This window comes from Camelus ferus, chromosome 21 (assembly GCF_009834535.1).
Source record: "Camelus ferus isolate YT-003-E chromosome 21, BCGSAC_Cfer_1.0, whole genome shotgun sequence".
Classification (NCBI taxonomy): domain Eukaryota; kingdom Metazoa; phylum Chordata; class Mammalia; order Artiodactyla; family Camelidae; genus Camelus; species Camelus ferus.
In genome coordinates this window covers 12,201,118-12,226,778 of record NC_045716.1, presented here as the reverse complement: position 1 = coordinate 12,226,778, position 25,661 = coordinate 12,201,118, and the positions used below count along the sequence as shown (strand labels likewise).

Here is a 25,661-nt window from a genome sequence, read left to right as displayed (position 1 = left end):
TGCTAGCTATAAAATTCTACGTTATAGAACTAACAGTTATTTAGGAATGCATCTTGAACAATACTTTGGATTCCTCTGCCCCAAAATAGTAACTGAGAAGACTATCTCAAGTAACTTCAGTTATTCAAAGAAACGCATCTTTTAAAACTTAATAACGTTATACACAAATCATCTATTGTATGTCTGAAATTATAATGTACATTTAGTTTCTGAAATTGTGAAATATGACATTTTTAAATGGCTGCAGTTTGCATATTTTACAATTACAAAACTAAAAAGGGCCATTGTTAAGAGATAAATACTGAGAGTCATCAAGGTGCAAAATAGTATATTGGACATAGAGGATAGGAATGGAAAATGTTTACAAAGTTGAATGAGTAAGACAGCTGAAGGAGCTTAGAATCTAAATGATAGAAGACTCAATTATTAAAGTTTTTTATTTAATCACAGAAAGTATATGTAACTTAGAAACAGTTACTTATTATCATATATTTCCCATATGTTTAAAAATCCATTACAGTGGTGGCTTTCAAACTTTTATTACTCACAGTAATAAATTCACATCATGACCTAATATACACAGACATGTAAATTTGTTGCTAACAAATTTCATACAGCAATGTTTATCCTTACTTTGTTCTGTGTACTAAGATTTTTTTTTTCCAGTCTTTTTTTTGACACACTGATGGAGATCCACTAAACTGACTTTACGACCTACTAGTAAGGCCGAAAACCTTTGAAAAATACTGTATTACCATCTAACCCTCCCTCTATATCCTTCACTCTCAGGCCCACCACCATCAAACAGAAAAAAAAAAAAAAATTCTTCCCTACTAGAACCAAGCAACATATTAGTCACTAAAATTAATTTGCTGAGTTGAAAACAGACTACAAAAGAAAAACAATTGTATATTCAAAGAAATGGAAGAAATCATTTCTGAAGGATATTTTAATTCACATTGGCTACTGACCCATCCTAACATAGAAAGAGCAGTAGCTCAAAAGCGACAGGAAATTGCAACTCTAATTCAACAAGGTTGTAAGGAAACAGCCTGTGGTGCTGCTGGGTCAGAATTAGGTGGCACACAGAGTCACACTGCTTAAAATTCTCACAGAAAGATGAAGCCAAAAAGAAGCAGTGCTTCTGAAATCAGTTATCTAAAACAGAGTCCAGTGAAAGAGCCAATACAGCACTTCACTGCGATTAAGCAACTCTATTCTAGACAGCAAGGACAACCACCTCTACAGAACTAGTTTAACAGCTAAACACCAAGTTTCAAGAGTATATTATTTAAATATTTATTTGTACATATTAATTTGAACCTATGAGATCATAACTCAATGCCACTTAAGAAGTTTTATCTCTTCCATCAAGCAATGAAGTACTTGGCCAATTAAAAAAAAAATCAAATTTGCTGCAAGCTTTGTTAGCATATTTCTCATTACATTTTCCCACTTGGCCAAGAATTGAGAACAAACTTTTGCAGCTTCCCTCATTTCCTATGGCATCTCACAATTCAGCCATCTTCTATAAATCAATATAAGTTTAACAAAATATTCTCATTACTATTTTAAAAAATACTTTAGTTGACTGTAAGGAACTAGGACATTTTGGCTGAAGTTTTATAATACTGGTTCTCCCATGACTAGACAGCAATAAACAATCTCTGTTGCACTTTGGTTTATTACTTGCTACAAGGAAATGTCTACGATCTAAGCCATGTAAAGCTGTTCACACATTTCATCTTACTCTAGTCCTTCTATCTTCATCCTCCTTTCCACTCTTCCAAATTTCAAAGTATTTAATTTTGACACAAACTAAACTGTCTTTAATTAAATCTTCTGCTTATTGAGTGAAAGCTATAAATAAAAGAGAAGAAAATCTGTCTCACACAGATTTGCCAAAATAAAAGCCAACCCACACAGCAAAATGGTAGGCCTTCTAACTAGCTATGCTTCCTACCACTAAACTACAGAGTTGTAATTTCCTCTTCCTTTTTTTTTTTAATGGAGGTACTGGGGATTGAACCCAGGACCTCGTGCATGCTAAGCATGTGCTCTACTACTGAGCTAAACCCACCGCCTTCTCTTCCTTTTAAGGCATCTAACGACCATCTGTGCAAGGATGGGTCAATAGCCAAGCACAAACTGATATCTGAGGGGGAAAAAAAATCAGGGAACTAGCTCTTATCCATCATCATATCCTAGGAAGAACTGGCTAGCTCTTTCTGGATGATGAGTAAAGATAAGTGCTGGTAGATTCTAAAATGATAGTAAGTAAATAATTGGCCTAATTAGATTCTCCAGAGCCAAACCAAAAAAAGGATTACACTTGAGTTCTGAATGCTGCTGAAATCAACCCTTAAACTGATCCAGATCTGGATCAATGACATGTACCATGTATCTTCTTACTTATGTTACTTCTCCTAAACTTTTGAACATCTCAGTTCCCTCAAAATCTTCACATTATCTTCTTGTCAAGACACAACTCAAATTTCACGTACTTGATAAAAAGCCCCATGAGCCACCCAGATGAAAGACATTTTCAATATTCTGAAATTCCCTTGCATTTTATCCAAGTCTTCGGCAGCATATTTATAGTTGTTTATACACACAGCCTATCCTTCTACTATAATGTAAGTTCCTGAAGATAAAATGAGGGTATCATTCGTCTTTGTATCCCCCAAAGTGCATATATCCCAGTGCCTCCTATGAGTTGACATTTAGTCAACAGCTAGTCAATAGTTCAATCTTAGGCTGACATAAAAACCAGTCCCTACTGAAAATTGTTTACACAACACCTAGCACAACATATTTGAAGAGGTTTTTTACAGGCCTAGCTTATCTATTGTTGTAAGATTACTAAAAACATTCATTGTTTATATATTTCTGTATCTTACTACTTTTTATTTCTACTTCTTATATAAAATTTACGTTGCATATCTACTAATTCAGCCATTACTCATTGCTTGTCACTAACATATTTACAAGTTTTTTCAGTGTACATCAGCCAAGTCATATATATTTTTTGCATTCAAACAAGCATGAGTTTAATTAATCAATGTACAAATAAAACAGTACTTTCAAGCCCACCCCTTTTGGTGGCCACTGAGGTATTCACACTCATCCTCTACAAACACCTGTGATGGGGGAGGAGAAGGCACTATACCTGACTCTTCTTGTCTGATGATCACTAAAAGTTCAACATCAGATTTTCTATTTGTAATAATATAACAAGAAGCCTATAAAATATGCTGACAGTGTAAGTTCCTTTCACATGAGATGATCTTCAGCAGGCTCTGTACAGCCTGAATTACTGGGGATAGAATAAGCACCCTTCAAGACTTGGCCCTAGGTCCTGGGAGGGAGAAAAGGGCATATCCAGAGGTCAAAATAACAACCCTGAACCTCAGGTGCTTTGCAATCATCAGCCTAAACTGACAAATAAAAACCAGTACTCATGAAACAACAGCATCAATACGATATAAAAATAATTCAGAGATAGGTCGATACACAAAACTGCTCATCTGAAGAAGAGCAGTCTATATTATATGATCATCATGACAAAAGCCACAAGAGTGCAGAGCTGGGAATAAGCATGTGTGTTATGGGAAACCTGGGAGGACAGAACTTACATGAGGACGTGGAAAGTTTGATAAGTGATATGTTTAAATTTTAAAAACAAAATGAAAATAGTGAATCATGGAGCTAGTGAACAATATGAGTAGAGAAATATGATCATGAGATTAATATTTAAATAATATTCATCTTTATAGGGACATGGGTTCTTGATGGCGGGCCTTACTGCCAGTATATAAAGTGTCGCAAAAGTAAGTGCTCTTTCTGACTTTACTTCACTTAGAATGACGATCTCCAGCTCCAACCACGTTGCTGCAAATGGCATTATTTTATTCTTTTTTATCACCGAGTAGTTTTCCATTGTATAAATATACCACAACTTCTTTATTTAGTCATATGTCAATGGATATTCAGGTTACTTCCATGCCTTGGCTATTGTATATAGTGCTACTATGAACATTGGGGTGCACGTATCTTTTCAAATTGCAAACATTAACCACTATATATAAAAATAGATTAAAAAACAAATTTCTTCTGTATAGCACAGGGAATTATATTCAATATCTTGTAATAACTTCTAATGAAAAAATATGAAAACAAATAAATATATATCTATATGCATGACTGGGACATTAAGTTGTATACCAGAAATTGACACGTTGTAACTGACTATACTTCAATTTTTAAAAAAAAAAGTAGATGCTCAATAAATGTTTTCCAATATAATGGTTGGATATATATATGGATGAATGAGAACATAGGGATTCAAAATCAGAGAGACTAGTTAGAAAACCAATCAGATGTCTTAATTCAGGCCTAAAACAGGTAACAATAAGACAAAGAGGAAATGATGGACACAAGGGACATTTTTAAGTAAGTAGTTATACATCAGTGACAGAAAGGGAAGAGATATGGGAATAAGAAATAGAAATAAATAAAAAATTTTTCAAAGTTTCAAGCCAAAGTGAATGTGAGAAGGGAAAAATGATAAGATTACATTTAAGCCAATTGATTTTGAAGTTAAGGCAGAACTTATTATTATCATAGAAATCACTGGAGCTACGAGACTAGAATTTGAGCAAGAGAACAAAACTGACGATTTAAGAAACCAAAAAAAAATGTATTAGAACAGATAAAAGTTAGCAATTTCATGAAAAATTCCTAAAGGAAAAATATCTTCCAAAATATCATCATCTTGGCAACAACATAACTCTAATTTATTATCAGTATTATTATAGCAGTTAACATTTACTGAACCCTTATTATGTACCATGCACCATTAGTTATTTATAAGTATCACTGTACTTAATCCTTACACAACCCTAGAGGTTGTTATGATTGTACCCATCGTCCAGAATAGGAAACTGGGGCACAGGGTGGTTAAGTAACCCCATTTACTAAGTGCCAGAACCAGGACTTATATCCAAATCTGACAAAAAAAAAAAAAAAAAGAAAAAAACACCTTTTCCATACCAAGAGTGTCTAAGTTTCTATACCAAATATTCTCTAAGATCCTACTGGGGGATGAGAAAAAAAATCAACATTTCTATTTTTTTATCTTAACCTATTAAAGTCCCTATGATTGTGTACTATTTACAATGTATGTATGAATACAGTACTGTATAAATCAGAACTAAGCACTCATTTATGAGGGACGGAGGGAGGGAGAGATATTCCATTTTTTTTCTAGTAGGAATGTGAGATCAAAACAGTTTAGAGATTGAGTTATATATCCTCTTTCCTGTCTACCTTTACTTCCTACAAAAGTCCAACGTCAACAGTTTGATCTTTTTTCTTTCCAGACCAACCCTAGCCAACTGATATTTCTGTATACTTAGAATCTGATTTTCAATGAATTTCAGAGATCAAAGGAACATTAATAATAAGGAAACAAAAGTTCAAATAAATTAAGTGACTTGGCAAGAGTTCTGTGACTGGTTAAAGTAGCAGAGCTTAACAAAGACCCTTGTTTCTTGACAGATAGCTTGATATTCCCACAGTAGAACATTATAACCAAATTCTGAGCTTCTGGAGGATAGAAACTACATCATTTATTTCTTTTGAATCTCCAGAGTGATTTTCCTGGTTCTGGGACACTTATAAAAAAAAAAGTCAAAAATATACTACCAAAATAAAGCTCAAAAGGAGTAAATAAACGTGTTCAGCACAAGATCTTGATAAAATGGCAAAATCCACTCTTCAAGATTCAAAAAAAAACAAAAAAAAAACCCAACTCTCATTAGTCTGTATGTCTGCTTATTTCCATTTCAGAAGAATTCTTAGAGAAGACATCTTTTCTTACTTTTCCAAATAAGTATGGCTTCCCTGACTAGCACCTTAAAAATATATATGCTTGACAAAGGATTAACTAACTCCAGGACAAAAGTTAGTCATCAGGGACCACTTGTCAACAATTACCTGAACCACAATACTTGAAAAGTGAAATGGATCTGAACCAAAAAAGAAATACTGGCTCTAATTATAATGGCAAGAGAATATTAAAGCAATTACACACTATTCACCTAACATATGGTTAGAAAACTGACTCTATTACTGAGCCAGAAATCATCAGGTAACACAGAAAATGACAATATAAAAGGTCTCTGTAATTTTTTTAATACAAATAAGTATTACTAAGGCTACAAGTATAGCAGGCCTAATCTTGTTGTGCCTTTATCCCACAGCCACTGTGGCACTGGGTCTGGATGTAGATATGTTGGCCATTTTCCACTGGTCCTTCCAGAACTTCACTGGCTCTTTTTTTTTTTCACTTTACAATTCTTTAACCTGCTCAGATTTTGGCCAGCCAACCAGCATAAATTTCATCAAAGGACTCCCTTGTCAAAGTCAAAGGACTTTCACATGGGTTCCGCCAGTGGAAAGCAGCGGCTAAAGATCAAAGGAAGTGAAGTCACGATATTTATTCTCCCAACTTCCTCCCTGCCAGATTGCACTGGTCAGTTGTTCCCCTCTACCAAAGGCCATAGCTCCTCTCAGGCCATCCTCCCCTTACAGCTGCTCTCTGGTAGCTCTCTCCCCTTGCCTGGGGACAGGCCTACAGGTAGTATTGGCTTCTTGCTATTGCTAGCCCATCCCCTCACACTGAACCATCCCTTGTTAGTTTCTTAACTCCGCCCACACCTCTGTAATTAGTCTCTTTAGTAAACTTTCCAATTATCCCAACTGAGTAGACTATTATCTCTGTCATGCTAGAACCCAGAATGCTAGTTTAGAATAGAGGTACCTCCTGCTTCATATTGCCAGTTCCAGATCATTTTCACTGTAGGGGGCGGAGGGTGGCGGGGAACCTTCAGTTACTTGCGCTTTTGTTGTCATATTCAAGAAGGCTTCACCTAACTCGAGGTCACGTACATTTATTCATGTATTTTCTTCTAAGAGCTTTATGGTTTTAGCTCTTACATTTAGGTCTATAACCCATTTTGAGTTACTTTTCATTTTATGGTCTAAATTTATCTTTTTTGTACATGGATATTCAATTGTCCCAGCACCATTTGTTGAAAAGGTTACTCTTTGCTGAATGGCATTGGCATTTTTGTTGAAAAACAACTTACCATCAAAGGTTTATTTCTGGACTCTCAATCCTGTTCCACTGACCTCAATGTCTAGTCCTACATCACTATTACACTGTCTTGATTACTCTGTTTATTGTAAGGCTTGAAACCAGAAGTGTAAGTCCTCCAGTTTGGTCTTTTTATTTCAAAATTAGGTTGGCTATTTGGTCTTTCATATTTCCATATTAATTTTAGAATCAGCTTATCAATTTCCACAAAAATGTCTGCTGGAATTTTGAGAGGGATTGCACTGAATCTATTTGCCAATTTCTAGAGAATTTCCCTATAAATTGTTTCTTCCAATCCATGAACATCTTATGTCTCCATTTATTTAGATCTTACAATTTTATCCAGCAACGTTTGGTAGTTTTTCCGTGTACATCTCACACTTCTGCTAAAAAATATTCCTAAGTATTTAATCTTTTCATGCTACTGTGAATGGAATTGATTTAATTTCCTTTTCAGATTGTTCAGTGTAGTTGAGAGAAATACAATTGATTTTTGTATATTGATCTTATATTCTGCAACCTTACTGAACATATAAGTTATAAAAGTTTTTTGGTTCAGGGGGTGGTGGGTAGATTCCTTAAGATTTTCTACACATAGAGCAATATTGTCTGTGAATAAAGACAGTTTTATTTCTTCCCATCCAGTCTGGATACCTTTTTCTCTTTTTTCTTGCCTTACTGCATCAGCTAAAATCTCCATTATAACGCTGTATAAAACTGGTGAAAGCAGACATCATTGCCTGTTCTCAATCTTAAGAAAAAAGCATCAACATTTTCACCATCAAGTATGTTGTTAGCTATAGGTTTTTTGTGAATTCCCTTAGTCAGGTTGAAGAAGTTCCCTTCCAGTCCTAATTTGTGGAGAATTTTTATTACAAATGGTATTAAACTTGGTAAAATGATTTTGTATGTCTACTGATGATCATGTGGATTCATCCTTTATTAATATGGTGAATTATATGAATTGATTTTCAGGAGTTAAATCAACTTTGCATTCTTGGCATAAATCTCATGGATCATGTTGTATAATTCATTCTACATGTTGCTAGATTAAGTTTGCTGATATTTTGTTGAAGATTTTATACATCTATGTTCATATGGAATATCAATAGTTTTCCTGTGATGTCCTTCTCTGGCTTTGTATAATGGTAATACTGGCTTCACTGGATGAGTTGGGTGGTATTCCCTTTTCCTCTACTTTCCAGAAGACTTTGTGAAAGATTCTCATTATTTATTCATTAAATGTTTGATAGAATTCACCAGAGAAGTCATCTGGGCCTCAGGTTTTATCTGTAGAAAGATTTTTAATCACTAATTCAATTTCTTTGCTTGGCATAGGTTTATTCAGATTTTCTCTATCTTCTTGAGTCTGTTTTAGTAATTTATGTCTTTTAAGAACTTCACCCATTTCATCTAAATTGCCTAATTTGATGGCATAAAGTTGTTCACAGTATTTCCTTAAAATTCCTTTAACTTTTGTCAGGTCAGGAGAGATGGCTCCTCTTTCATTCCTGATTTTGGTAATTTGAATCTTTGGTCTTCTGAATGAGTCTAACTAAAGTTTTATCTATGTTAATCATTTCAAAGAAGTAATTTCTGGTTTAATTGATTTTTCTCTAATCGGTTCTGAGTTTTCCATTTTATTGGTTTCTACTCTAATCTTCATTTTCATCCTTCTTGTTTTAGGTTTAATTTATTCTTCTTTTTCCCTTCTGCTAGTTTCTTAAGGTAGAAGCTTAAGTTACTGATTTGTAATCTCTTTTTCAGTATAAGCATTTCTCCTTGATTTCTTAATGTTAATGTACCCTAGGACTTGGTCTTTGGACCTCTTATTTTTATCCATATTCACTCTCTTGATAATCTGTCTGGTCTCATGGCTTTAAATACATTCCATATACTAACAACTCTCAGGCTAAACATCTTCCAAATTTCAGTGTCATATATCCAACTGCCTCTTACCTTAGATATCAAATAAACATGTCTAATTTAACTGGCTCCAAACTGAACTCCTGCTCCAGCCCCTTACCAAACTTCCGTCTTCAGCAAACTTCCATGTCTCTGCTAATAGCAACTCCACTCTAACAACTACTTAGGCCATAATCCAAGGGTCATTTTTTTTTTTTTTGAGTAAAGATAGATTTATTTGGAGAGATACATACTACATAGAGTGTAGTCTGTTTCAGAAGGTGAGAGAAAGGCCACAAGGTATGGGGGTTGGGTGCTCAGATTAAAGTAAAAGTGCATACACACTCCATAGACAGGGTGTGGGCCGTCTCTGAAGATGAGGGAGCAAGAGAGGCCACAAGGCATGGTGTTGCTGGTTTTTATGGGCTCAGTAGCTTCACATGCCAACAAGGGGGAGGATCATTCCAAATACCCTGGGGAAGGGGCTGGGATTCCCAGGAACTGAGCCACTGCTCACTCTGTGACCTTTTATGGTTAGCCTTGGAACTGTCATGGAGACAGTGGACATGTTATTTTATCATGCTAACATATTACAATGAGCACATAATGGAGCTCAAGGTCTACTGGAAGTCAACTATCCTGCCATCTTGAGCCTCAATGCCTACTGGGAGTTGAATCTTCCACCATTTTGCTGTATCATTCCTTGAATGGCTGTGCCTTGCCCCCGTTCCCTCCTGTTTCATTCCCCTCTCAGAGATTTTGCTCCCATAATCCTATGGGGGTGCAGAAAGGCAACAGTCCATCTTCTGAAACTACTTCATGGCTGAGTAGGGGCGCTGAGAAGGGTCATCTTTTAACTCTATCCTTGACTCTCTCTCTTAGACCTCAGACCTAATCCAACAGGAAATCCTGTTAGCTCTACCTGCAAAATATATACACTCTAATCACTTCACTGTCTTCATTGCAACCACACTACTCCAAGCCACCATTCTCTCTCACCTACATTATAACTGGTCTCTCTACTTCCATTCTTGATCACTGCTCCTGCCACATCTAATTCTCAAAAAAGCAGCCAAAGAGATCCTGTAAAATGTAAGCTGAACCACCTCACTCCTCTGCTTAAAACCTGCAGACTCAGACTTCCCATTTCTCTCAGAGTAAAGTCAACCCACTTTCAATGGCCTACAAAGCCCTTCAAGATCTGGCCTCCAATTACCTGCTTGATCTCATCTCACTTTTGCTTACTTTGCCCAAGGCACACTGTTCCCTGAACACACAACATCTTCTACCTAAGAACCTTTCCATTGGCTGCCCTACTTCCTAGAACACTTATTCTCCAACATCTGCATGGGTCATCCTTTTTCACTCTCAAATCTTTGTTCAACTATCACCTTCTCTATGCAACTGACCCTGGCCATGTCCCTTTAAATTATATTCACCTCCTCTACAGTATTCCCAATGTTCATTACCCTGCTCATTTTCCCTATAGTATTCAACATCTACAAATATCATGTATATTATACTTCATATCTCCTGCAATAGAATGTAAGCCCCTTTAGGGCAGGGATTTTTGTCTGTTTTGTTCATGGATGTATCCCAAGGGTCTAGGTATATGCATGGCATACAACAGGTGTTATTAAATATTTGTTGAATAAATAAATAAATTTAAAAAGCAGAACTTATCCACTGGCTGTTATCAAGTAAAAAGTTTTCATACCTGAAAAGCTAAATTTATTCATTCCTTCAACAAATATTGAGTTGCTTTTCTTTGCCAAGTACTGTGGCAGACATTGGGGATATTCAAAACAGATAAGGCCCTTTTGACAAGGAGCTTGCTTACAAACTTTCTATCTCTCCTCAGAGCATGTAAAACAAAAAACAGTGTAATTCCTGTGATAGTAAGTATTATACGACAACACAATGCATAAGTAAATATGTTCATGATTAGGGACAGAGGGCTGAGGAAGCTTCCTTCAACCAGAACAGACAGTAAAGCCCTCTATGAGCAGATGTGATCTGAAGTAAAACCAGGATGAGGAGAAACCATTCATGCAGAAATCTGGGGTCAGGGGATATTCCAGAGAAACAAAAAGTATAAAGCTTCTAAGGGGAAATGGAGCTTGGTGAATTCAAGAAACAAAAAAGCCAGTGTGACCTGAAGGTGGTGGGAGAGGTACAGGTACTATGGGAAGGCATCCTGCCTCCATTATGGAGGTCTGAAACCCACCCTGACATTTTTAGCAATTTAGATGCATCCTAGAATGTGACTGTCACATCACCTTCTCACTCCTGCGCTCCCTCTCCTACTCTTTTGTCCCTCTAGGGAAAATGCCAATGGCACTTGTCATTGAACTGAAATTTGAGAACCCTGTTCTTTAGCAGACCTGATACTTTTGTGCAAATCAGAAAAAGCTGTGCTTTCCTCAAAACGTTTTCTGTCCTCTATTCGAAAAATATATAATAAATAAGCATACCTGCAATTCATTCATAGTTGTTCAATGCAACAAGCAGAGCAGTGTGTAGTGGCCCTGGTTGCAGAGATAGAGGTGGGTAGCTCTTTGCAAACCAGACTGGTTCCATTTTTCCTCTATTTCAAATACCAAATGCTGTAGATGCTAAATATACATGTAGCTCTGCATACACTGCAAAGTATTACTGTTCAGCATTAACTGCAGTTGGCTACTGATTCTGTTAGCATTATCCTCATGTGAAAGGAATGAGTCTAAGTACTTCTGAGTGTCAGTCATTGGAGAAAATACTATGTGCACACTTAAGTCATACAGATTCAAGGGGCTTTGAGAAGGAATACACCTCTGTAAAAGTGGCAAAAGCCTTGACTGTATCAGCAAGTGTTAGAAGTACTGATCGATCATCAGTGTATCAGTATTGTAACCAAGTAGGACCCTATTATCGTCGGTGACCATCTGATATCTGTAATGGTGTTTGTAACTGCTTAACCATATAATGTTTTAAAGGTTTTTCTCATGTTCTTGCTGACCAGGGTAAGGCTGGAGAGGAGGGAGGCTGGGGTGGCCTGCCCAACCTCCTTGTGGCACTGGTGCTATGTGCAGGGATCATGCTAAGTGCCCTGCTTTTGCCCCTTGTACTCTGCTCCTGACCCCAGTGCCCTGCTCTTGACTCTAGTGCCCTCCTCTTGACCCTTTGTGGTTTCCTTGTATCCTGTTGTTCAAGCTGCAGGCCTCAGCCTGCTTAAAAGGCTAAACTCATTAATCAACCTGACTTTAAACTGCATAAGCTTTTCTCCAGACCTCTTTTCCATGGAGCTCCTTCCTATGCATCCTTTGTTCTAGGTAAAAGCATATTAAGAGAGTCCTAAAGCCAGAGGTGAGCTTCATACCTAGCAGAGGGAAGGGGACCACTGCATCTGCAAAAACAAGAACAACTCTGCAACAATTTGTTACCGTGTACATGATCTCTCTGGAAACCAGCTCTGCTTCTTTAACTCTTGAACTTTTACTATAAAACCCCTTGCCTTCTCTCCCCAGCAGGCTTACAGTCTTACAGGCATTAGCCTACTGTGACCTTCTTTGCCTGGCAGAGAAATAAAGCTGTCTTTCTACTTCATCCAAAACTCTGTCCTCGAGTCTCAATTTGGTAAGTGGGGTACAGAGGCTGTGTTTTGGCAGCATGAAGAGCTACATAATAGAATAATCTTTTCTACCTTTTGGGAAAGCTTTTGCCTGTATCATCTCATGTGACTCATGGGTTATTTTAATTTAGTAGTTTACTGTTTGAGGTTTCCTTTAAATAAGATAAATGATATTTTGGTGGAGTAAGAGATTCTTAGAAACCATTTTCAAATTTAATTCCAAAGAAGGACATTCTTTTCATCATCTAGGCTTCAGAGTCCTAATTTATGAAAGGGAAAAGTGTGTGTCTTCAACTTCATGAGAACTAATCCATGATACTGCATCCTTTCTAGATGAAGGGTATTTATATGCTACATCAATATGATTAAAATTAATAAGCAACTAATAATATCCATAAAGTATATGTCTGAAATAATGTGTTTCACGATGAGGGAGCGCCACCTACTGTTCAATGTGGATTTCAACACATCCTGGACACACAGCCATTTGACAAACACCCCTCCATCATAGCCCTGCAATTATGTTAAATCATAATAATTTTGCAGAGGTCCTAATTATCAAAGTATGAATTTTGACTCTTTGAAGAAAATCTGTATCACTCATAAGCTCTAGAAACTGAGTTCTCAAATAGGAAGTGAACAGTTTTCACTTCTCTCTATAGCTACAAAAAAAAAAAAGGAGAAGAAGAAGAAATTTATTCCTAAAAATTAAAAAATTTTAAACACCTTGGCCCCAGCTGCAGTAGTTCAGAATAGCCTGGGCTTCCAAACAAAAGAGGTTCAAACCAGGGCCCTGCCAATTACTAGTGGTTCAACCTTGGGCATCTTTTAAATCTGAGACTGTTTCCTTCCTTATATGAAGAGAACTTAATTCACAGTAGGCATCATTAAAAAGTCCATAAACGATCAATGCTGGAGAGGGTATGGAGAAAAGGGAATCCTCCTATACTGTTGGTGGGGATGTAGTTTGGTGAAGCTACTATGGAAAACAGTACGGAGATTCCTCAAAAAACTAAAAATAGATTTACCATATGATCCAGCAATTGCACTCCTTGGCATATATCCAGAGGGAACTCTAATTCAAAAAATACATACACCCCAATGTTCATAGCAGCACTATTTACAATAGCCAAGACATGGAAACAATCTAAATGTCCATCAACAAATGATTAGATAAAGAAGCTGTGGTATATTTATATAATGGAACACTACTCAGCCATAAAAAAGAATGAAATAATGCCATTTGCAGCAAGATGGATGGACCTGGAGATCATCATTCTAAGTGACATAAGCCAGAAAGAGAAAGAAAAATACCATAAGATATCACTCATATGTGGAATCTAAAAAAAAAGAAAAAGAAAAAAAAAAAAAAGAACAGAACAGAAAGAGACTCACAGACATGGAAAACAGTTATCAGTGGGGAAAGGGGATGGGAAGGGATAAATTGGGAGTTTGAGATTTGCAGATACTACCTACTATAAATAAAATAGATAAACAACAAGTTTCTTCTGTATAGCACAGGGAACTATATTCAATAGCTTGTAGTAATCTATAATGAAAAAGAATATAAAAATGAATATGTATATTTATGACTGAAGTATTAATGCTGTACACCAGAAACTGATACAACATTGTAAACTGATTATACTTCAATTTTTTAAAAAAAGGACCTAATCTGAGTTCTGTTTTGATCCTTTCCCCATCCAGCCCCAAGGAAGTTGAAAGCATTTTTTTTTAGCTACTGAAGAAATGATCAGGTTCAAATCACCTTACGAAAGATGGGTAACATTCAGTGAATTCTCCTCACTTGTTTTCTAACATCAAATACATTACATAAGGTTTTAAACAATTAAAAACAATAATTTTTAAAATCTCCTGCTAAACTATTTCAAGAATATCATCTTCGTGACACTAAAAAAAAAAAAGAAAGAAGGGATTAATTGTGTGTGTGTGTGTGTGTGTGTGTGTGTAAAAGAATTTTTTTTTAACATTTGGATTAATATCATCAAATTTCATTAATTTACTCTTACAAATTCTCCAAAATTAAGTCTCTTTTGAGACTAATTTTATCTTTAATATTACAGATTTCTTATTTGTGTAAGTAGCAATTTAGCTGTAACACTTAGGAACAGTCTCTTGACAGCTCAGTGTATTAATTAGGAAGGTGTTTTAAGCACACTGACTGAGGGCCTCCAGGGCCAGGCCTGGGAATACAAAGGATCATAACTAATAAACCATGCTCTCCAGGAGCTCACTCTCCTCAGCACGTTCTTGAGTCCTCACTCCGAGAGCCTGAAGGCAGATTATAGAGCTAAGTTCCCAGTGTGTGTCTTTGAAGCCTGTTCTCCATCAGCACTGCCTTCCCAGGAGACTAGGGCCCTCGGGAGGGGGCGGAGGGGACGGTGGAAACAGTGGGAGGAATAGGCAGGGCCAGAGATGTCGCTACTTCTTTCTTGGATGTTTCTCTTTTCTCTCCTGGATTTTAGATGTCTGTCCCTCTCCCTCTCTTGTCCTGGATTTCTTTCTTTCCCTCTCTATCTCTTCACTTTGGATAGCTTCCTTTCCTAGGGAAATAAAAGGATATTTAAGGAAAGAGCGAATGCAAAGGAAAATAAGGCAAACAGTGTAAAGAGGAACATAAAACAGAACTGAAGCCAGTACTGATTGATATGGCACCGAATAAATAAAGTTTTAATTCCTTCCCTTACTTAAGAAATTAGACCTAATGTTGTGTAGAGTCAGTCAGGCCTACATAGACGTGCAGATCACGTCTGGATGGGAGCAGCTGTGCACCCTACTGAGGGAGAGGACATGAGGGCCGTGGAGTACTTCCTAACTTCGCTTCCACTTCTATAAAATTGGGGGGAAAGATTAGATCAGTGGCTCACAACATTTTCCTATTTTTTTTTTTTTTACCAGAACCTACAGTAAGAACTATAATTTCCACTGGAACCAATACACACACATACACACACACACACACACACACACACACACACACACCCTACAACTGGAAAAAAAGCTCCACGAAAAAATTCTTATCCTCAGAACGTATGATGTACTAATATTTTACAATGTCTTTTAAGACTAAGCATTGTGCTGTACACCTGAAATCGATGCAACATTGTAAACTGACTATACGTCAATAAAAATGGAAGGAAGGAAGGAAGAAAGAGAGAGAGAGAGAGGGAGAGAGAGAGAGAGAAGGAAGGAAGGAAGGAAGGAAGGAAGGAAGGAAGGAAGGAAGGAAGGAAGGAAGGGGAAAGAAAAGAAAGAAAGAAATGCTACTTGGTTTTCACAGCTTAGAGCTTACAATCTACCAGTGGGTCCCAACCACGGTTACAGAAACACTGGTCTTAACAAAAATCCAAAGCATCTTCTAGCTCTAAGGCTTTATGATTTCATACCACATCCAGCCTATGCGATCTGGCCTGAGACTACCTTTCACCACATTTCTGCACCCTGTCCCTCACCCTTTCTGCTTTCTTGCTGGTCCCTGGACAAACCAAGCAGGCTCCCACCTGAGAATCTCTGCCCGTGCTATCGCCTCTGCCCGGACCGCTCCACTGCTGGGATTGCCAGGGCCCTCTACAGCATCACTTCATGCAGCTCTGCCCAAATGGCAGCAGGCTGGACAGGCTTCCCTGACCATCCAACTAAATACCACCCCCTCCTACTCTCTCCACTCTCTTCTCCCATAATCTAATTTTTCCATAGTACTTATCAATACTTAACATGACATTATATGTTTATTTGTTTATTGTGTGACTCCCCGTCCCCAGAAGTTCTAGCTCTGTAAGGGCAGGACTTTGTCAGTCTTTGCTGTAGCCTGGCTGCCTAGAACAGTGCCCAGAACATAACAGGGACCTAAAAATATTTGTTGAACGAATGAGTGAATCTAGAGCTCTCTCTCAGAATAAAACAGCCTACTGTTTCTAACTAAGAATTCTAGATTTTCTCTGGTGATGAATAGCCCTTGATCAAAAATGGTTCTCTACTCCTGGTCTCTACCTAGTGACTAGCAGGGAAATTCAGTGGGAAGTTAACCTCCCTTATTTTCAACTGTCTTTTCAGAGCACTATTATTCTTCCTTGAATGTTTATGCCTCTCTGCTCTCTACTGACACTGAACTTCCTTCTCACATGCAATACCTATCACTAAAGAACACTATGAATTAGTTAAGAGTCTTGAATGCCTTAAAAATGGAAAATATTATGCAAATATTGGGTACTGAAATTATTAAAACTGCAGCTGGGCAATGCTTTTGTCAGGTGCTAAAGTGAAAAAAGAAGGGAAGGCGGGGAGGGGAACAAGAGTAACTGGAGGTGCTACTTGACATGGGGCGGACGAGGAAGTCCTTTCTGATGACGTGTCATGTGAGCACAGGAAGAGGTGAAGAAGCATTTCAGGCAAATGGAATAGCAAGTGTGGCTGAATATAATTCTACAAAAAGAAACAGGTAAGCTTTTAAAAATGTATTATCTCAAAAGCTTAAACCAGAAAGAATTCGCTTTAAGATTACATTAATAAGAACCCCCTCAAGTACTTCCCAGTAGTCACCAGATGTGTGTATCTTGTGCCTACTTACAACTCACCCAAAGGGACATCTGGGTCAATAAGCAAAAATGAATAAAAGAAAGAATTAAAAAGAAAAAAAAAGCATTTGTTAACTAGGCTGAACCTTGAAAAATGAACCACAGTGACAGTTTCCTACTGTTTCCAAATGCCTTCTGGTAAATTTAAGGAATCGATGTTGATATTAGTATGCATAAGTTTAATTTGGGGTTTATATATATCCAAAGTTAAAGAAAACTGGAAACTCAGTGAATACAAAATAACACAGAAAAAGATGTAAAGTTAACCAATCTTGTTGTCTTTAAGTAACACTCCTATATAGTGCTTAGTCTCTCCTCTCTGTTCCTTTCTCTCTTCCTTCCCCAAGACTGTGAGCTCCTTAAGAGAAAGATATAGTCTTAGTTATCTTTGTATCTCAGGAATACAGCATAGAGCAAGAACCCAATAGTAAGGCAGAAGGATGAGTTTAAGAGGCTCTGCCCCTCTTTTATGTAACTGCTTAGTATCTCACTTTTGGTTCTAAAAATGTTCTACTGATGCACGTCTCAACCTATGTGTGTTCTGGGAGACAAGATAAATTCTTAAGGACATTACTAGATTTTAAATGGAAACGCTGGGGAAAAAAGTGATCATATTATTATAGGGGCCATTCTCCCTTTGGATATAAAATTTTAAACTATTTAGTTATGAAAAATATTCAAATACCTAAGATGTACAAATGTTCGCCTTTTGGACATTTGGGCACACACAGTAAGATTCAATAAACTACTTAAAAGAGGAGACGGGCCCTTTACGCACTCTCTCCCCTGTGGAGAAGGCCCACACTCTGTCTATGGAGTGTGTACCTACTTCTATTTTAACCTGAGCACCCAATTCCCACACCTCTCTCCTTGCCTTTGTCTTGCCTTATACTCTATCTAGTATATATCTCTCTAAATAAATCTACCTTAACAGTGAAAAAAAAAAAAAAGAGGAGACGGTGTAACAGAAATGACAGAACTGTACTTGCCACTAGGGGGAGGGAGTTTCCATTTTTCCAAAGCCCTGTTTCTGAGCCTATGTAGCAAGAAACGGACTAGGCCTGGAAAGGGCTCATTATACTTTCACGATCGAATTATTAAATAATAAAATTTCAAGACTACCAGCAATGAAAGTAAATGTTCCCAGCCAATCCATTTAAGCTTGGCAGAAATTCACTGACCTCAAGATCTAATACAAGCTAAACACATATCAGACGTGCTTAGCTGTCTCCTCAAAAGTACATGAGAGTTATTGAAACTGGTCTCAAGAACCACTCCTGCCATCTCCCATCCCTTCCCTTTTCCCTGACCTTTCAGTATTTCCATTAGGAAAATTAATCTGTGATAGAAATTGAGGAAGATGGAATTTACTATGTAAAGGTAAATTTTTAAATATCCACAAAACTGGACAATAACACCCTTAAGCTCAAAAATTTATTTCTGACACTTGTTTCAGATTTTAAATCTCCTTCCATTTTCCCCAACTGTTTCTTCATTAGGCAGAATTCTGGTTAATATGAAAATAATAATTTCATATGTATAGTACATTATAGTTTATAAATTATTTTCATAAACATTATCTCATTTGAGCCTCACAAAAACAGTTTAAGGTATTTTGAACAGAAATTATCATTCTGACTTTGTGGATGAGGAAACAACTGACCAGAAAGATTACACGTCACATAGCAAACAAGTGCTGAAGCCAAGACTGCAGTAAGGATTGAAAACTTTAGATTTCTAGCTCTACGCTAGTTCCTTTAAAAATACAACTGGATGCTGCTTCAAAACAGACAAGAAAGGACTGGACAGTTTGTCTTGGAATAATAGTTTAGGACAGCTTACCTCTACCTTCATCAGTATGTACAGTCAATAAATTTTGAAGTGTAACAATTTATGAAAGATGTAAAATAATAATTACAGAGAAATATTTTGGATAAGCATTAACAGTGCTTTTCATCTATAGAACATATAGTGATTTATAATCTTTCTCCCTCAATACACTGAGTAAGGAAGGCGAAATTTTTATTAAAAGTTAAAATCCACTGTTACATGTATGTGTGTACATGAGATGCACAGAAATACGAGGTTAGAGATCAGGAGAAACAGGCGCCACAGCACACCACTAGTAGAGCACAGACTGGTAATCCTTTTCTGGAGGTAACTGCGCACTGCATATCAAGAAGACTGAAAAATGCACATGGCCTCTCACCCCGTTATTCCATTTCTCATTTATTCTAAGAAAATAATTACAATGTGGGTAAAAACATGTCCGCAAAAGTTGCTTATTATGGTGTTAAAAGACCAAGTTAACAAATGGATTGGTTAAATCAGAGTAAATGAAAGAATATAGTTCTTAAAGCTGATCTGGAAAAATGAGATAAATTAAGTGAAAAAAATTATAAACAATGTATACAATAGAATCACATTTTAAAAGAGATATATACGTATGTGTGTATATGTGTGACTGGGATAATATAGTAAAATATTAATGGTGATTGTATTTAGTCAGTGATATTACACATGAATTCAATTATATTCTTTTACAACTATATTTTCAAATCTCTAAAAATGATATATTTCTACAACAGAATAAGTTAAATATTATATATACATAAATGTATGTGCTTTATGTTTTTATATATTATCTATTGCTTATACTGTATTTGCATTACATAATTATATATCTTATATATAATGCATGCAGCATATATATATTTAACTTGTATCAGAACTACGGGAAATGAAATTTAAATTTACATATATCAGAAAACCCTAGAGCCATCATGCATGTCTATGGAAATGCATTTTAAAGAATAAAGCAATACGAAGAAGGCACGGCACATAGGATGAGTCAGAGATAAAACAGCAACATAGCCAAAGTGTTAGTATAAGAAAATAAACTTGAATTGAGCAGCATATTTTAAGCACAACAATTTCTCACATCTAATTAATAGGAAGTCTTCAAATACCAATAGTTTTTGGAAGTGAAGTATTTTAGACAGTTTTTGCAGGACAATGAATGTAAGGTTTGTAGGAAGAGCTGGAGATACTTGGGGAGAATGAGAGGCTTCAGTCCTGAGCTACAGACCCATCAAGAAAGGTATCAGGTGAAATCACAGCAGAACATATAATATCCACACAGAAACTATGGTGCACAGCCAGCTGGAACGTGGGACTCTGCCTGCCGCACCTTAGAAAAGATGTTACGGAAACAAAAAGTCCAGAATAGGGCAATTAAATTATGAAAAGGCAACTATAAGGGGAGAAATTAGCCTCTGATCTTCCAATATAAGAGCAGGTCAGAAAAAAAAAAACTTTTCCAAAGTTTACAAGATCATAAATGTTACAGATGGGATGAAAATAAGCACAGAAAGACCAAACTAATATGGCTAATATTTAAGTAAGTCCACATCCAAGGAAAATGAAATATTGTGACAGGATAAGAAAAATGTATGAGATGCATTATCCCATTAAGTTTAGAATAAAATCCAAAATCCTTGCCTTCCTGACTTTTGTGGTAACAGGGATGGACCTTGAGGGCATTACATTAAGTGAAATTGGTGACACAGAGAAAGACAGATACTGGATGATATTGCCTACATGTGGAATCTAAAAAAGCCAAACTCAGAAACAGAGAGCAGAGTGGTGGTTACTAGGAGCTGGGGGTTAGGGGAAATGCAGAGATACTGGTCAAAGGATACAAACATCTAGTTAGAAGATAAAAAATAAGTTCTAAGGAATATAATGTATATAGCATGGTGATTATAGTTAACAATTCTGTATTATATACTTGAGAGTTGCTAAGAGAGTAGATTTTTTTCCCAAAAGGACATGTACATGTTTAATAGCATTCTCTTATTACATTTCATTATTCATGGGCATGCCCTGAATAGGGGCTGATTAGTGTACAATGTAAACAGAAGGACACAGCAGTGGCAATATTTTTTAAATTAACTTTTGTGATACAAGTTATACATGAATTCATTTCCTTTGATTAAAAAAAAAAACAAAAAACTGCAGTTCAGGCTCAAGTTCCCATCGATCAACTTCCCAAATCCAAAACTTTCCCCTAAACACAGGGGTCACCACTGGTACCACCTTGTTTATATATTTGCCTAATATATTCATAGAAAATATATAGTACTGTCACATGGGTTTAGGTTTTGGTAGGGTTTTTTTTTTTCACATAAATTGTAAACTACAAATATTCTGCAACTAAATTCGCTTTTTACAAAAAGTCTTATCAAAGTTGGTACATATAGATCTACAGCAATCTCTTTTAATGCTACATAATATTCCCAACATGGACACATGGTTTACTTAGCCAACTCCCTATTGATAGACATTTTCTCCCATTATAAACATTGTGTCCCTGTCAAAGGCTGGAGCCTTCTCCAACCTTTTCCAGCCTGGTCCTATGGTGCCACCCCTTGTGAACAAGGAGATTTATCATTTACACTATGTTAAGGGTATAAAATAGCAAAAGCGTCCTTAGAAACATTTTATAATAAATTTATAGTAATTTTTGTTCAAAGTTCTGGATCTTACTAAGATGATTTCTTTTTTATCTGTTTGCTTTTGGAGTTTTTTAAACTTAGAATTGACATATATAACATTATAATTAATTTCAGGTATACAATATAACGATTCAATATTTATATATATCGCAAAATGATCACAATAAGTCTAATTAATATCCGTCACCATATATAGTTACAAATTTTTTTTTCTTATGAGAATGGTTAAGATCTACTCACGTAGTGACTTTCGAATATGCAACAGTCTTATTAACTACAGTCACCATGCTGTCCATTACATCCCCATGACTTATTTATCTTCTGACCACCTTCACCCTTTTGACCCACCCCTCCACCACCCTGCCTCTGGCAACCACTAATCTGTTCTAAAAGAGATCTTAAATGTTCTCATCATAAAAAAGAAATGGTAATTATCTAAGAGATGGAGGTAATCATTTTGTAATACGTAAATGTATCAAATTAACACGTTGTACATCTCAAACTTACATAGTGTTATATGTCAATTATATCTCAATAAAGCTAGAGAAAAAAAGAAAGGATGGGGATAAAAAGGCAGAAAAAGAACAAGAAAAAAGATAAAGAGCTACATACAAGGAAAATGAGGACACTATATTAACCAGTTGCTATTCAGTTTTGCAAAAAGAACTGGTTCCTGCTAACGAATATAACAAGCATAATGAACAAATACACATAACAAAATATATAGGGAAAAAATTCTTAAGTCTCAAGTTCTTATTTTAGACTCTGAACTTTCTGATTCAGTTGTAGTGAATAAAAACCTGCTTAGCTTTCAAGCTGCAATTCCTCCAAGTTAGCAGTTCAAGTAACAAAAAAAATTCTGGGTGGAGATGAAGGATGCACCAAGACAAAAAAACAGTGAACCTACACAGAAGAAATTTTATAAAGTTGAAAACTGAAAAACAGTTCATAGAATAAAATCTTGCTCTTTAGCCATCATGAAACTCTTCTTTGAAGGCTCTTTTAAAACAACATCATCTTTGAGACATTTGTTTAGTCTAATTCTTGTGAAGCACAGTTGATCATCTTTAAAAGCCTTAGTTACACTAGCAGTTCATCTTGGTTAACAGTTTTCAAATCAGTGTTCTATTTTAGAAGACATATAACATTCATAGATCTTCATCAGCCAGAAGAATCTCATAATCATCTTCTCTGTTCTCTGTATGCACCGAAGTAAATTAATTGGTGACTCTAGGATATTCTTTATCTTAACATGGATGTGAGACATCCTTCACTACAGTTGCCTCTCTCTGCTTCACAAGATAATAAAAGCAGTTCCGGAATCTGTAGCCAGAACCCAACTTTGGTGCTGGAAGGTAAAACTGTAACAAACCAGATGAAGACAGAAGCTGACCAGATAATTTACTTGCAGTGATCAGGAAGCCATACCAGCAGAACAGACAAGCTCCATCCTCAGCTCTTGTAGAGACCATCAGCCTTCGATAGAGTACACACCCCCATGGCCACACTGAACACAAAGAAAGGACATCCATTTCTCTTTCTGTTTCTCTTTCTCATAAAGGACTGACAGCAACTGACATAGGAAAGAGAGCTAGATGCAGAAAGAAACTTGGAAATACTACTCTAGTCAATTTAAGACTTTCATTAAATTCAGACTTTTTCCTGCCACACAATAAGATTGTCACTAGGTCAAAGGAAGAAGAAGAAATCTTCATGCCTTGAGATTTCAACTATTTTGCCATTTAAAGTGTGTATTGTTCAAAGCGCATTATATCTTGTACTGGATCGCAGCTCACAGTAATAAATATATTCTACATCATAACACAGTACACACAACACACATACAATTTAAAACAAAAGTTTCAAGACAGTGACCCTTACTACACGCAATGAATATAGTAAATGTCTATTTTATGTTGTCTTCTTTTTTAATGCTGGCTACATACCACAAATTGATCTAATGACCAAATAAAGGTTATAACCACAGTTTGAGAAACACTGTTGTACTATATACACGTGGTCTGCCTCTGCCTACCTCTCTACCCAAATCTCATGCTATTCACCATACTCCTCCTGCTGCTGCCACCCCCACCCCACCCCACAATCTAATTTGTACTCTTCTTTTACATTAAACCATAAGGTCAGTGCCTGTAATACTCAAAGCCTTTTCCTGTCTCAGGGCCTTTGATCTTGTTGTCGGGCTGCCTAGAACCCTTCCCTCAGATCACTGCACTTTATCGTTTAGAATTCAAGACAAAAGTCACTTCCTCAGAGGGGCCTTCATTGGCCACCCAATTTGAAAGAGCCACCACACTCAACTCCAGCCAGGGCAGAGGGTCAGGGGAGTAATTCACTGCTCTTAGGGTTGTTGGGAAGTCTGAATGACAAAATATAAGAGCAGCACAAAAAAAACAGTACTCCACAAATGTCACTTTTCATCTCCCTATGCCATTGTACAAGTCATTGAATTCTAGCCTTTGAAATTCTATTACATTTGCTTCATGATGGCTCTTCTGATTCAGAAAAGTGAAAGCTCCATCCTCCAATATACCCCAAGTACTCTGTACCCTCTCAGAGCATTTATCAAATTCTTTCTTACTTTTTTAAATTCATTCAGCAAATATCTGGGTGCCTAATATGTTCTAAGCAATAGCAGTGAGCAAAATAAAGATCCATTCCTCTAATAGTTCACAGTTTGGTAAGGGAGACAAATCTATAGACAATGAATTTCAACTGAACGTGGTAAGTACAATACGAGAGACGTGTACTATGTAAAGTTGTGACAGAAAAAGAATGAAGAGTCACTCTCTCTGAGTAGAAAAGTGAGGCATCACAGAAGAGACACCTATCCAGTGCCTGGAAATGAATTGCTGAGTAACAGAGAAAGAAAGGGTGGTGAGTGGCACTCTACTGCTAAGTTACTAGCTATATCCATCTGACAACAATCATTTTTCTATCCTCCAGTCCCTTATTCGTGTTTAAAAGATTTAGTAATTAAGAGAATTAACTAGAACCCCGGTGTTCTCAAACGCGTGAGTGAATTAAAATCACCTATAGGCTTTTTTAAAATGCAAACACGGAGCCCCATTCCTATTCATTAGGAATTCCTCCGGGTGAAGCTCAAGCAAGTGAATGTTCCATAAGTGATCTCCAAGTGATACTGAGGGGCATTCCTGTTAAAAAGCACGGACCAAGAAGGTAATCAACAGGCCAGAAAAGAACTAATGCAAAATACAGCTGTTACTTATTGGCCCTTAGGGTGTGGGAGAGTGCTCGGCCACTCAAGAGAGCAAAACTGCAGGATCTAGGGAGACTCGGAAAGGTAATGAGAAAGTCACACATACACGAGCACATACTCTTCGATGAAGCGCGTTAAGGTGAAACAGCTTGGGGAGGTGGGAGGGAAGGAATGATGAAAATGAAAACATTTTAAATGTTTGTTCGAAATAATGTTTCACCTCAGACTATTAGACTCCGTATCTTACCCCTAAACTTTGTCACATCACTCTAGAGGCTTAGCAATACCAAAGTGGAATTCACGATGCTGCAAGAAATAGGGAAAGCAAGGAAACTGCACGGACAGCTCGTGGAATGGGAGAAAGATAGCAGGGCGAAAGCAGAAGGAACGCGGACGCCTCTCGGGGCCCGGACGCCTCAGGACCTGAGACGCAGCGTAACCAGACCCCAGAGCAGTCCTTCTGGCCTCGCCTGGCACTCACCATCGCCTCAGAATATCCGCACAAGGAAACAGGTATCTTCGGGACAGGAAGACGCGAACACGAACACCAACGCCGGGTTACTCTGGCAACACAGCTCCGCCTACTGCCGGACTCTTGCGCGAGGCGCCTCTGCCTCGCCCCTTCGTCCCTAGTGGT

At 37.0% G+C, this 25,661-nt stretch overlaps 1 protein-coding gene across 5 annotated transcripts in view; it reads right to left on the bottom strand.

Annotated features, from left to right (window-relative positions):
- The window catches only part of NME7 (NME/NM23 family member 7), a 171,996-nt gene extending 146,353 nt beyond the window's left edge, over positions 1–25,643 (bottom strand). For 4 of the 5 annotated variants that reach the window (XM_014556069.2, XM_032463786.1, XM_006173248.3 and 1 more), the window contains exon 1: positions 25,506–25,643. In XM_014556069.2, coding sequence (XP_014411555.1) covers positions 25,506–25,508 — 3 coding nt within the window. In that variant the 5' untranslated portion in view covers positions 25,509–25,643. The remainder of the gene's footprint in view (positions 1–25,505) is intronic. The other variant, XM_032463784.1, reaches the window with a different exon arrangement.
- Between the last annotated feature and the right edge of the window lie 18 nt (positions 25,644–25,661).